The sequence below is a fragment of the Gadus morhua genome, chromosome 18, assembly GCF_902167405.1.
Source record: "Gadus morhua chromosome 18, gadMor3.0, whole genome shotgun sequence".
In the NCBI taxonomy this organism is placed as follows: Eukaryota; Metazoa; Chordata; class Actinopteri; order Gadiformes; family Gadidae; genus Gadus; species Gadus morhua.
In genome coordinates this window covers 3,165,886-3,179,786 of record NC_044065.1, presented here as the reverse complement: position 1 = coordinate 3,179,786, position 13,901 = coordinate 3,165,886, and the positions used below count along the sequence as shown (strand labels likewise).

Genomic DNA, 13,901 nt, shown 5'->3' with positions numbered 1-13,901 from the left:
TCTGATTGTTGGCGTTTTATTTCATTTATATCCATTATGACAGGACATTACCACATGTGACTCTTCACACAAACAGATAAACTAAACAGCAAGTAGAATTAGATGATATAATTTATGTGGATAAAAATAAACTTTCAGCCTAAAAAAATAAATGGATTATTTTCCTATTTTTTCGTCATGCTAGGCATATTGAGGTCAGTTTACGAAGCATACATAAGTGCATCATGATCATAATACCACACAGCTTCTCACTGGACCATGTTTACAAGAGGGAATGCGTCTGACAAACAGAATGAGTACATTCATATTCTGCATTATTATGCGTCACACAGAGAGGTGAAGGACAAACTTCACAAAGCATCACAGTGTTCGAGATGAGCATCTTCTCTTGGGCTCAGTTCCATTTATTTATTTAATAAATAATGTATTTAAAGATAAATACATCTGTTACATTTAAGGCAAGGCTTTTGGATCTTTCCCAATGTTGCCCCTATAATATAGATCCTTGATCCGTTTTAACATTGACTTTCTAGTCGCCCTCAAACTTTCACATTCTCGACGTCTACATCACGAAATAAAAGCGTGATCCGACCACGTTGTGGCCTGTGTCCTGCCTTCTGTATCGTCAATAGCCAGGAACAACACAACATGAAGAAAGATCTGGGCTGGCCAAAGCAGCATGCATGACATTATGTTACATTGAGAATAACGCATGTTTTTATATTAAAAATACAGATCAACACAAATTCAATTCAATGTCTTCACCCACCATGGCATGCGTGGATCTAATATATAATTTTTTCAATTGCAAATATACCCTTGTTGTATCAGCGGTGTAATTATTACACACATCCACAGTAAAAAATATAATATACTAATTTAATTACTATTTAAGCTCTACCTCTAAGTGTGACACACATTAGTGTGAATCCCCAGTAGAACAAAGACACAGTGGTTTGCCTCTCCCAGCCCCCCCACTGTATTCTGACATAAAACTAATACTGTTCCTAATGCACACTATTGCTCGGATTACGGGATATTCATTTAGAGAAAAATACGTATAATATCGCAACATACCCCGCGTGATTGACATTTACATAGGATAGGTAATCTGTTCCGAATCATTCTCTTCGAACTAAACCTGTAGGTGGCCGTTTGCAGACGCGACCCCCTCATAGTTTACCCCGCCACCCCTCAGTCTGCCTGAACGGCGACTCTGGATGTGTAGAAGCTGTAACAGAGGGATGACGTCTACCATAACATCCGAGGCTACCTCTATCCAGCCTAAACCAACACATCAGTCAACAACACGGAGCAGAACACTGCATGACGAATGACGATACATTTGACACGCGACAAATATGCATAGATATACATCCATATATATATATATATATTGCACTTCCTGGATATGGAATAGACAAACACACTTTAACCCGTGTCACAGACAGCGTACACACCGATATAGCTGGGCTCATCCCCCCCCCTGGCGGAGGCGGTGACCATGGAATCAGCATCAGTGGTTAGAAAGCAGCCATGGCTTTAGATTCCTAACGGCAGCAGCTGAGCAGCGCGGGCTCAGTCTGACGGGCTTTGCCAGATCAGCCCTGGACACAATGTCCGTCCTAGATCCGTCTAGGACTACCTAGACCCACCTAGCACCACCTTGGTCTACGTAGATCTAGCTAGAGCCACCTAGATCTACCTACATCCACCTAGGTGTACCTAGATCTACCTACGTAGGTCTACATAGATCCGCCTAGGTCTACTTAGATCCACCGAGATCCACCTAGGTGTACTTAGAACCACCTATGTCTACCTATCCTCCTAGATCCTTCTAGGTCCACTTAGATCGGTCTAGATCCACCTAGATCCACCAAGATCTACATAGGTCTACATTGGGGTTTTCACACGATGGTAAAAATAATTTCTCGGCTTTCGCCGCTAACTCCAAAAAATTGCTTAAAACACGGATCCGAAATCGGTATCAATCAAAACCAGGGCACTTACCTCTGAGCCAGCAGAAACGTGGGTGAGGTACGCCATGGGCCATCTTAGCCTTGGCTCTAACGTTAGCCTATCTGGGGCTAAGGTGAGAGCAGTGTGAAGCCCCTATTGATCTACCTTGGTCTACCTAGGTCCCACTAGCTGTACATACAATGTAATTATACTTTTCATGTACACATAAATAACATATATATCTATATAATTTGAGATTTTTAAGGCTTTGCATTTTACACTTTGAGGTTATGTGTTCATCACACATGATTGCACAGATAATACGCACACGACCACACTGGTGAGTCTAAAACTACGGCTAGGATTGCTGAGAGGAGTGGAGCACCGGTCAGGGCAGTGTCTACCTCTATTTGGTCGCTCAGAACAGACGAGTGGCAGCAGGATTTCTTTAAATGTTCCAGTCTACACGTCTGGACTTTAGTTCAATATCTCGATCAATCGCAAAACTATCTCAGGCTATGCATTAAAGTCACTTGCCTCGGTTATATCACCGGGAGGGAATGTGCTTTCATGAACACTGTGTCGTGATTGGTCGAAGTACCTTTGATCCAGTTCTGGATCTCTGGATCGAGTCCCTCAAAACGGGCCTACCCTAAAATCCAGACCTGTAAGCTGGAGCATTTAAAAACAAACGGGTCAATCTTGAGGAACCACTCTCACTACGCTTATTTCCCTGAGGCTTTGCCCCCCTGGCTGGTGGCCGGGCTGCGTCCCGTCCCCCTGGACCCCGGGGGGGTGGCGGTGGTGGGGGGGGTGGCGGTGTTGGGGGCAGCGGCGGCGGCGGCAGCAGCACCACTTCTATGGCACAGGTCCCTGATCTCCAGCAGACCCTGCTCCAGTGCCTTGGTGAACACCGCCGAGCAGGTCTCGGTGCTCTCCCGGAAGCTGGACACGCAGAAGACGATGTGGTTGGCCTGGGGGTTGTAACAGGCCCCGTAGCCGTTGGGCACCACGGGGCCGTAGCAGCAGAACATTTCCATCACTGTGGAGACCTGGGAGGGAGGGGTGGAGGACGCAGCGTTCGATAGGGTTTGGGGAATGGGGGAAGGACCTGAGGATCTCTACCCAGGATTCTAACAAGCTGCGACACAAGAGAACATTGGCGGACACAGCATGTGTTCTTAGATAGTGTCCTTTGGGCATGACCAGAACTTCAACCGGCAACCATGAAAAGAGCTGAGGATGATAGAGGGGCAGGCTGGCTTATTCTGGATGGTTGGACTTTAGGCATGTGCCAGCTGCTTTATGTGCATTTTATTTTCATGGGAGTGTTTTGTTTTGCTCTTGCACAGGGCAAGCAGTGCTACTTTGTTAGATTGTGCTGGGTGCCAACATCTTGCAACAACATATTTTTTATTAGTGTTGTAAAATGTCATAGCCCTGGGAACAACTTGACAAGAATCCCCCCCCCCCACACACACACAACTGAAAACATACAAATATGATCATGTGATCACAGCAGTCACCTGACTGGTGGAGAGGATAAACTGGTTGCTGGCCCGGTACGTCTCATCAGAGAAGATATCCGGCTGCTCCATCTTGAGCTCCTTGGCCATCTCACGAAGCCCCAGGAGATGATTGTCTATGGCCATCCCTGTGATGGCCTTCCAAACAAACAATTGAGGCTGAACTGTTAGCGGTGTGACACGATGTCATGTTATTGAAGTCACGGAGAAGTAACATTATCTAACGGAGCTCACTCACTGCAATCGTGTAGTCAGTCTGGGCCTTTATGGCATCCCTCAGTCTTTTCATCCTTTCAGAATCCTGAAACAAGTCAGAGGACAAAAGGATAAACAAACCGAACGTATCAGTGCGGTGCGCCTTTGAAGAGATGCTGTGTACTCCAGGCGTAAAAACCCGCTGAAAAGCCCCCTGTTCTGCTAATGGGGACCCATGCTCTTTTTCAATCGCCAAAGGTTAGGGGAGGAGGTGGCTGAATCATTTAGGCAGACACGGCGAACGGTGAGATGGAGTGAGGCTCTGTTATTAAGGCCAAAGTGAGAACAGTGACTCACACTGAGAGCCGGCTTTTCATCCGTCATGGACTTCACGAAGGCCAGTGCCTCGGGGGTGGCTGAGCGGATGTTGTCCACGCGGCCCTCCTGGAAGCGGCGGATGGAGGCGCTCTCGTAGGTGGAGACAAGCCGGCCGTTGCATCTGAAAAGACCATAAAGCCTGTTACCTTCACCCTGATTAATGATTTACATTTACGGCATTTAGCAGAAGCTTTTATCCAAAGCGACTTACGCCGGTTAATGCACGCATTCACCCACCGACGGCGGAGTCAACCATGCAAGGCGATGTTGGGAACAGTTAGGGTTAGGTGTCTTGCTCAGGGACACCTCAACACAGCAACCTTCTGGTTGCCAGTCAACCGGCTCTACCTCCTGAACTAAACCGACCCCTTGAGGGCACCTTGAGGAGTACAGTCTTTGTGTGACGGTGTGTTTGTACCTGTAGAAGGCCAGTTGTAACGCCACCTGTATGTAAGCGTCTGGACTCATCCTCTGCTTCTTGATGAATTCTTTCCCGTAGAATTTGAAGTTGTAGCCGTCCATATCAAGGTTAGCGACTAGCCTGGAGTGATAAAAAAAGATGTTGGAAAATAAATAACTTGCAGACAAATATTCACCATAAGGCTTAAATCCGGGTTGTCTGATTAGTCTCGGGCTGCTGACTCCGTGAAATAAGTTAAGTTAGGTCTGTTCAGTAGTGTAGTACTTGATGTGAGTTGGGTTAGGTCTGTGTAGCAGTGTATTCCTTGCCTCTGAAGCCTATCTGAAGAGCCTGATAGGAGAGCCTGGATGTGAGGATTGGACTTCCAGGGAAGCCTCCTCGGTGGAGAAAGATCCGTCACGCTGAGTGACCTCGCCATCTTGGAGGGGCTCCTTGTCCTAATCAAAACAACACACGAGCACATTTCGGACACGTTGATCTTTGCATTGCTGGAATCATCTTCATTCTCCAATGCGTGCAGTACTTACATGTACTTCAGCAGGTATTCTGAGCTCTGCACCATCACGATCCCCTCGAAGGGCGAGTGCTCACACAGCACGCCGCACACGCCGTCCATTCCTACCACATACTGGGAGGGCATATTTCTGTGTAAGAGCAAAGCAATGCGTCCCAGCATCCCTGCTCTAAGGGCCTCAATAAGCGAGCGGCCCTCTTGGCCCCATCTTGGTTCTTAACGTTTGTTGGGTCGAGGGAACTGAATGCAGAGTTCCACGTTTCACATTCAGTTCCCCCATCTTGGCTTCATCTTGACTCCATCTTTCTTTGGGTGGGGGGGGAACTAAATGCAGTTCTGCACTTCACATTCAGTTTCCCATCGGAGGCCATTTTGGTTCAAAGCACCACCCAGCTAGCGTTTAGATTTAGAACCAAGATGGCCACCAGGCGAAGAAGGCCTGTCCTGTTCTGTCATTCTGAGGGTTCTTCGCCGGCCCCTACCTGCATGGACTTGTCGTACCAGCGGTTGCCGCCGTTCATGTCGCGGCCCCCTCCATGGAGCAGCAGCAGGGCCCGGTTGGTGTCGCTGGGCTCCAGCTTGGTGGGCTCGTCCAGACACACCACGCACACACAGCTCTCCATCAGCGCCAGGGACGCCCTGTTGGTCGGGTCTGAACCAGAGGGACAGGGGGTCCTCATGAGACTAGCTGTGGAGCGGGGGGTCCGAGCGACTGTCCGTGTTGATTCACATTTGGACACATGGATAGGCATCTATCCAAAGCCATTTGCAACGGTTCATACACACACTGACGGCGGAGTCAACCATGCAGGGCGAAGGCCAGCCCGTCAGGAGCAGTGAGGGTGAGGTGTCTTGCTGAAGGACACCTCAACACGAGCCCGGGATCGAACTAGCGACCTTCCGGTTAAAAGTTAACCCGCTCTACCTCCTGAGCCAAGCCAACCCCATCTTGACCCTTATTGTCATGCGTGGCTAATGAGCACAATATTGCTTTTTTATTATCATTATGATAATCTGTAACAGTTTAGTGGGACATTTATGTGTGATGGTGGAGACCTTTAATGAGTTCGTCCCTGGCTTGAGCCCATTCCTTCCTGCCATCGGAGGTGAAGAGGCCGAAGGGGGGAAGACTGTCCTGAGATCTCTCTGCCATGGACACGATCTTCTCAAGCTGGGACAAGATGTCCATCTCATTCAGCCTCTTTAGGTTGGAGACTATGTCCAACACAAAGAACTAGGGAGAAGAAGGAATATTTAACACATTTCATAAGATATTGATCGGGGAAACTCATTCAGTCATTGGGATAATTAATCAGCACGGATTTTGTTATCTGTTTTTACCTCTGTAAGGTCCAACAGATTTATTAGATGCAGTATTATTTATAAACAGGCCACCTCCCTTTCTTATGACTATTCCTTATAACATTTATCTTTATACTATAGTTGACATGCAGTGCTTTTTTAGAAACCACACTCTATATGTTCCGGATGCTTTTGAACCCCTGACCCCTAGGAGTCACGTGCACACATTCTGAGGCCCTCACCTGGTTTTTACACGCCACGATGATGTGCTCCGGCTCCGAGGCCGCGGCAGCGGCGGGGCTCTCGATCTGGGTGTCGGCCGTGTGACCCGGCCGGCGGTAGTAGGTGAACATGCGGCTGTACTGCCGCATGCACAGCGGGGTGCCGGCCAGCTGGCCCCGGGCGTAGTCCACGGCCAGCGCCTGTCTGAGAGCGCCCCGGTACGACCAGACCGTCAGAGACACGCAGCACGTCGGAGATGGACTGCATTTATGTTGCGCCGTTCTAACCAGTGGCCACTCAAAGCGCTTTACAATTATTGCAAACATTCACCCGTTCACACGTCCACACACCGACGGCGGAGTCAATCAAGCAGTGAGGGTTAGGTGCCTTTCTCGGGGACACCTCGACACTCAGCTAGATGGAGCGGGGGGTGAACTGGCCATCTTCTGATAGGCAGTCAACCCGTTCTACCTCCTTAGCCAATGCCGACCAAGGTCCGGTCTTTTAAAAAATTGGCCATTCCCAGTCATCCGTTTGGACAATGCTGATGTGTCGATGCATACATTATCAGCGTGTGATTGGGCCCAGTGTGAATCTGACAGTGTCGATGCCTTGCTCTACCAGTTGAGCGACATAGTCCTCATGAGCACAACCGAGAGGTGTGACCTCTGAGCCGAGAAAAAGCTGAACTCCACGTCGGTGGAGCAGCAAAAAAAACATGGATCGTACTTCTCTCGCTCCCTTCACTTTCAAGAGGGGGATAAACATGTGACGTGTGGGATCAACATGGCTTGTGTACGATAAATAAATCTTTATATTGCATTTTGTGTCCAAAAGCCACATCAACGAAAACCGGTTGACTGGAGAGGAAATAGGAGCAGAAAAGGCGGCAGCTGTACTGAACCTGAACAGGAAGTCAGGCTGTACCGAGAGCCGGGGGGGGGGGGGTAAACTTACGTGTCAATGAGAGACTTGTACTCCAACACCCCCGTGACGAGATGAGCAGCGAATCTGGCAAAAGAAGGACACAAAGTCAGAAAAGAGGGCGTGTGCTAAACTTCGGCACCATACAAATACGTTGTACCTCATACGGGGGGAAGCCTGAATGAGACGTTGAACAGGAGCATGTAAACTGTCTGTGGCTGCTGTGGACGTGGATCTGATTGCGTAAGGTCTTATCTGCTGGAGGAGCCGCAGCAGTAATCACATTGGAGTCAATTACAGAGCTGCGGAGGACAGCATTTTTGTATATGTGTTTGAGTGTGTGTGTCTGTGTGTATGTTTGCCTGCATATTAGTGTTTGAGTGTGTGTGTGTGTGTGTGTTTGCATGCATCCATGTGTGTGTGTGTGTGTGTGTGTGTGTGTGTTTGCATTCATCCATGTGTGTGTTTGTGTGCATCCATGTGTGTGGGTTTGTGTGTGTGTGAGTGTGTTTGTTTGCATCCATGTGTGTGTGTGTGTGTGTGTGTGTGTGTGTGTGTGTGCGTGCGTTTGTTTGTTTGCATCCACGTGTGTGTGTGTATGTGTGTGTGTGTGTTTGAGTGCATCCATGTGTGTATGTGTATGTTAGCATGCATCCATGTGTGTATGTAAGCGCACACGCGCGCATCAATGTGAGTTCGGTAGTGTGTCTGTGTGTGAGCAAGGAGTGTGTCCGCGAGGAGGAGGAGGAGGAAGAAGAGGAAGAGGAGGAGGAGGAGGAGGAGGAGGAGGAGGAGGAGGAGGCGTGCCCGAGCAGACAAACCCAAAAGCCCTGTCAGACCCTGGTTTGTGCGTCATCTGTCTCTTCCCATTACGCCCGGGCCGGGTCAATACCCCCCCCCCCCCCCCCCCCCCCCGGGACCCCCCCTCCCCACCTAAACGACGGTCCGCCGGAGTGCTCCACGCAGAGAGCCACTGCTCCGTAACTGCCAGCCCGCTAAGTGGCGCTGTCAGGGTATCACCAGCTGCCAGCGGCGCTCTGGAAACATTCACTTAGCGTGGGGCGAACTGACAGAAGCTAACGGTGAATAACGGGGCTGAGGGGACTGCCGCTATGCGCTGGTGAGGCAGGTGCGCCCGCAGACGTTCTGGTCGGGCCACAGATCATCGAATGAGAGGCAGAGGGGAAGGCATCTGCAGCCAGGGGTATGCTACATATCAGGGGCTCTGATCTATGACAACAAACCCCTCGTTCCACCAGCACTAGAGCTCTTCAGACATTTGGACGTCCTTCAATTCATGGTTTAATCTCTTAGACAGGGTAAATTGTACTCTAAGATAGGGGAAATTATATCTCTAAGATAGGGGAAATTATACTCTAATGTCATTATATCTCTTAGACATGGTCAATTATATCTCTAAGATTCTTCTTCCCATATCCAAGGTTACACTGTGTAATTGGGGTTGCAATGCCTCCTTGACAGACCCTTCTGTTGACAGAAACCTCTCCTCCTATAGATGCCAGGTACGATAAACTGCATAACTTCTGTAAAAAACCTTTTAGGAGTGAAAATAAAACCTGGACTCGAGTCCGTGGAGAAAGTTGTGAGGGAATAAACAATAGCTTAAGGCTTTGTTTTTATCAAACAAAGTTTGTGTAAAGGATATGCCTGAGCTTCATGAACCACCCACATTGCCTTTGTTATTACAGGGAACTGTACATGTTGGGTAGGATGGCATGTACTAATATATTTCTGAGACTGTAATGGACTGTCTTGAACCCCTCGAAAATATACTTTGTAACCATGAAGGAGCATCTGAATATGATTGTGGGAGACAGAATTCAAGTTTATAAAAGGATGAAGTGGGAAAAAAAACATTGGGAAATAATCTGTATGCATATTGGTGTTCTTCATAACACCAAAATAGACAATTTTGCTAGATTATGCTGGCTGATTTGGATAATGAACGTTACGTTTTTTCAGGAAATGTTCCCACCATAACCACTTTCCCAGGCAAGGAAAGAAGGACAGAAAAAGGCACCACATTCACAGATCACAGGATTCCAGAACGTGTTGGAACAGCATTGAGGATACCTGAGGGCGTCTTTCCGATCTCGGAAGGCCTGTTTGGGAAAGACCATGGCAGGGTTGGAGTTCACGGGCAGAGCCACTCGGTTGGTCAGGTACATGTCTTGGAGCCAGTAGTCATAGATCTGCATGGGAGGGAGAGAGAGAGACAGGGGAGGGAGAGAGAGAGAGGGGAGGGAGAGAGAGAGACAGGGAAGGGAGAGAGAGAGAGGGGAGGGAGAGAGAGAGAGAGAGGGGAGGGAGGAGAGAGACAGGGAAGGGAGAGCGAGAGGGGAGGGAGAGAGAGACAGGGAAGGGAGAGAGAGAGAGCGAAAAGGGAGAGAGAGAGAAGAGAGAGAGAGAGAGAGAGAGAGAGAGAGAGAGAGAGAGAGAGAGAGAGAGAGAGAGAGAGAGAGAGAGAGAGAGAGAGAGAGAGAGAGAGAGAGAGAGAGAGAGAGAGAGAGAGAGAGAGAGAGAGAGAGAGAGAGAGAGAGAGAATCAGCATCAGCCCTTGCTTTGGTAAACTTTGCATTCAGAGTTGAGGCTGGCAGGAGGTGGCCTGAGAAGGGGGGAGGGGTGGGGGGGACTAGGGCTGTGATGGATGTCGCTGAGCGGTAGCAACCTTTGAGGAACCAATACATGAGGGTGTGGCTGGTGGGACGGCCATAGTGAGGTCACACTCATCAGTCATTGCAATAACTTTTGTTTTATTTGTTAAGTGTTTTGTTTCTTGCTCGGTTCCAAATCCTGAACATTATCAGCCTGTAGCTGTATCTCTGTCGGTTTGTCTGTCTGTCTGTTGTTCTGTCTGTCTGTTTAGTGGTCTTTCTGTCAGTCTGTCTGTCTATCGATTGTTATGACTGTCTGTCTGTCTATTGTTCTGTCTGTCTGTTTATTGGTCAGTTTGTCTATCTGTCCGTCCATCTATCTCTCCGTCGGTCCACCTAAGTTTGTCTTTGCCAGTTATCTCTGTCATTATCCGGGGAAAACGACATACAAATATGAATTATAACGTTATTAGGGTGTCAAGCACAAAGTGCGAAGGCAACCTATTGTAATTGTTAGTGTTTTTATCTAAATCTATACCGCTAGAAACTCTAGAATATGCTGATTATCCAGATACATCAGTTTTCCCCAAAACTCCTAACATTGTTGGGTTAGGGTTATTCGTTCAATTATTATTATTATTCCGCCACGTTTTACTTACACAGCCTAAACCGCTCGCACGTTTTTTATGAAACTTACTACAGCTGTAGAGGCTGACTCAAGATTAACAGAGAGCAAAAATTACACTGATAGGCCCAAAGGTGGCGCTATAGCAACAGTCCAAAAATGCAAACTTTGAACAAACTTATCTCATAACCGCTTTGACTTAGAGTCATGAAACTTTGTTTAGACATGCATATCCTCATGGTGAACAAATAGGCCCCAAGAAACTATGACTTTATTTGGAAAGATTTACAACTATCTTGAACTTGGATCCTAGGTCTTTCACTTAGACAAAAATCCTTTAGCACGTATCATCTATGGACCAACGTCTTCAATCTGACATAAAGCGAAGTCTGTACAATGAAGATTAAAATACCCAGGAGCCATTGACTTCTATAAAGGGTGTGGTTTAAAACGCATAAAGACTTAAAGGCTTATATCAACATCAAAATGGACTCCTAGGATCTTGAGTCCAATGCAAAAGTTGTTCAGAATCAAATTCCAAACAAGATGAAGTCCACATATTTCCAATTAGAGCGTGGCATCGAAATGGGCGTGGCCTGTGACTTAAATCACCACAGTTCATCGACGAAATATTTGATTTGAGTGGGACCAACTTAGTGGCTGTTGGGGACCAAAGTTACAACTGCTCAAGTAAAATTAAGTTGATCGACGAAACAAAATGGCCGCCAGAGGCTCAAAATCGTGTCAAATTAACTTAATGCCAAAAGGCAAGGTGAACTTTAACCAATCATCATCAAACTTGGTGGTCAAAGGCACATGGGTCAAGATGAAACCATCCAAATTGTATCCATATCGGGAGATAGGGGGAGCCATATCAATTAACTGAAAATGCAGACTTTGGACGGACATATTTTCTGACCTTTTTCTTCTACAGTCATGAAATCCTGTAGATATTTGTCAAATATTTTGTCTATGAACTGTGGTGATTTAATTCACAGGCCACGCCCATGTCGGGGTCTTAATGGTCTGCGTCACAGTCTTAATGGTCTGACAGGGTCTTCATGGTCTGCGTAAGGGTCTTAATGGTCTGTCAGGGTCTTAAGGTTCTGACAGGGTCTTATTGGTCGGCTTTAGGTTTGGCACCCGTAAAATGCTGCTTGCAGCTTTAATCAATAATTATTATGATTAATGAACTATTTACCCAGTTGGTCGTCATTTCCCTCCGTTCCAGAAGCTTCTTCTGCAGGGTCTCGCCGGCCCCCCCGCGGGCCCCGAACTTCTCCACGATGGTTTTGGTTTTGCTGAACTGCTCCTTCCCCACCAGGTGCTCCATGCTCTTCAGGTACATGTCGAGGGTTTGCTTCAGCGGGGGCAGAGGGACCTTGGGCAAGGCATGCTGGGAGAGAGAGAGACATGGATCACCGATCACCAGCCATCACCGTCTCAGTACGTTAACTCATTAGTTAAAAGGCTAACGGGGGTGTAACACACACACACACACACACACACACACACACACACACACACACACACACACACACACACACACACACACACACACACACACACACACACACACACACAAACGAACACTTTTGCTTTCATGCTCCTATTATTAGAACATAATTTAATAATTCATTGAAAGGGCTTGAGGATGCATCTCAAAAGAAGAATCCCGCCCTTTGGGACCTGAAAGTCATCCCAACACAACGAAGATGCTAATTGATTCTTCCTCATCCAGCACTTATTTATTTACATATTCGAACTGGTTGTAGTTAAAACCTCCAGTTGGATTTTTTTTGTGAGCAGGACTTTCTTTCTGGTTAGAAATACTATACATATCCCACGAGTTATTCCAAATAACTGCTGAACATTAGTAGAATATATTTCTACATTAGATGAATTACTGATTTCTGTAATTCTGCAGCCTAATTGTTTCTGTGATGAAGTAGTGCTATTTATCTATAAACGCCCCTAGCGGCGAGTGGGAGAACTGCTCCAGACGCGCTTATTTCAGGACCACGGAGAGCGACGTATGCCCCGGACCAAACCGAGACACGACCTGTGGTTAACGAAAATCCCTTTATACAATAATATCACTCCTCATACCTCAAATTGATGACTGAAAACCAAGCGTGGGCATGGGATATTGATGTAGAAAATTGTAATAGAAAAAAAAACGTTTATGGAGAAGGACACATTTGGAATATCCCCCTTTCACCAAAATTAAATAACCTGCGATTTTAAACCGACAACAATGTATAACAAATAAATATACTAGATTAAAAAAAGAAACTTCCTCTGTAATGGCAACATTATGAAACAGTCTCTCTTAGCATACTTGACTTTCCGCCGGGTCCCTCGACGCGTCTCTCTCCAGAATGGGCATGGTGACAGTTTGTCAAACGCGCTCACGGTAAGGTAACGTGGATAACCTCTAGAGTCTTGGCCTATAAGCTCCTACAAGGGACACATTTAAATTAACAGGCATTGAAAATATTAACAAAGACATTTAAAATGAAAACAATAAGAAAGATTGAAGAAAACTATCTGAAATTGGTGCATTAATTAGCTAAAGTGTCCGACATAACTCCAGTGTATTTCAGCTGTGCATTATCTCCATCCCGGATACTCAGCTTATAAAAGTTTCACGAATATCACAAAATAGGTAACAGAGAATTTTAAAATAAGTTCTCCGCTTACCTGAAGACTGGTGGCTATCCTGTCCTGCTCAAGTGGTCAGAGGGGTGTGAGTGCCATTTCCTCCCATGCCCGTGCCGTGGTAGGGTCCCATCTCCACGCTCCTGCTCCCGTGTCCCGCACGTCACCGTCAGCTTTTACGCGCAGCGGACACACGCCTCGGAAAGACGGTGAAGGTACTCGTCTCAACCTTCCCCTTGGGGCAGGAAACTCCTCCCATCGAGATGTGTTCCTGTTCCATCTGACAGCTGGCTCACAGCTCGCTCCCAGTGCCCGCTACCAGTACAGAATAGGCATACTGGCCTCCTCTTTCCTTCTTTTGAAAGATCATTTGATAAGGATGACGGTACACTTTCTTTCAAGTTTGACTCAACTTCTGGTCAAGTTTTCCTTTATTCTTGTACATGTATTTGCATATTTTCTTAAAAAAATTATTCTATTATTAGGTTCTAATATCAGGCCTTCTGAGGCTTTTTGCTCTTCAACATATTCTCTCTCTCTATAAATAAATATATATATA

General features: G+C 46.9%; 1 protein-coding gene across 1 annotated transcript; it reads right to left on the bottom strand.

Moving 5' to 3' along the window:
* On the bottom strand, positions 1–13,776 carry chatb (choline O-acetyltransferase b). Its single transcript, XM_030341086.1, has 15 exons — positions 13,385–13,776; positions 13,023–13,141; positions 11,883–12,077; positions 9,536–9,654; positions 7,475–7,528; positions 6,538–6,721; positions 6,050–6,227; positions 5,476–5,645; positions 5,007–5,107; positions 4,788–4,916; positions 4,477–4,599; positions 4,038–4,179; positions 3,724–3,786; positions 3,486–3,623; positions 1–3,011 (listed from the first exon to the last, which is right to left on the bottom strand). The coding sequence occupies exons 2-15, from the start codon at positions 13,068–13,070 to the stop codon at positions 2,685–2,687; spliced, it is 1,971 nt and encodes a 656-aa protein (XP_030196946.1). The 5' UTR covers positions 13,071–13,141; positions 13,385–13,776; the 3' UTR covers positions 1–2,684.
* Between the last annotated feature and the right edge of the window lie 125 nt (positions 13,777–13,901).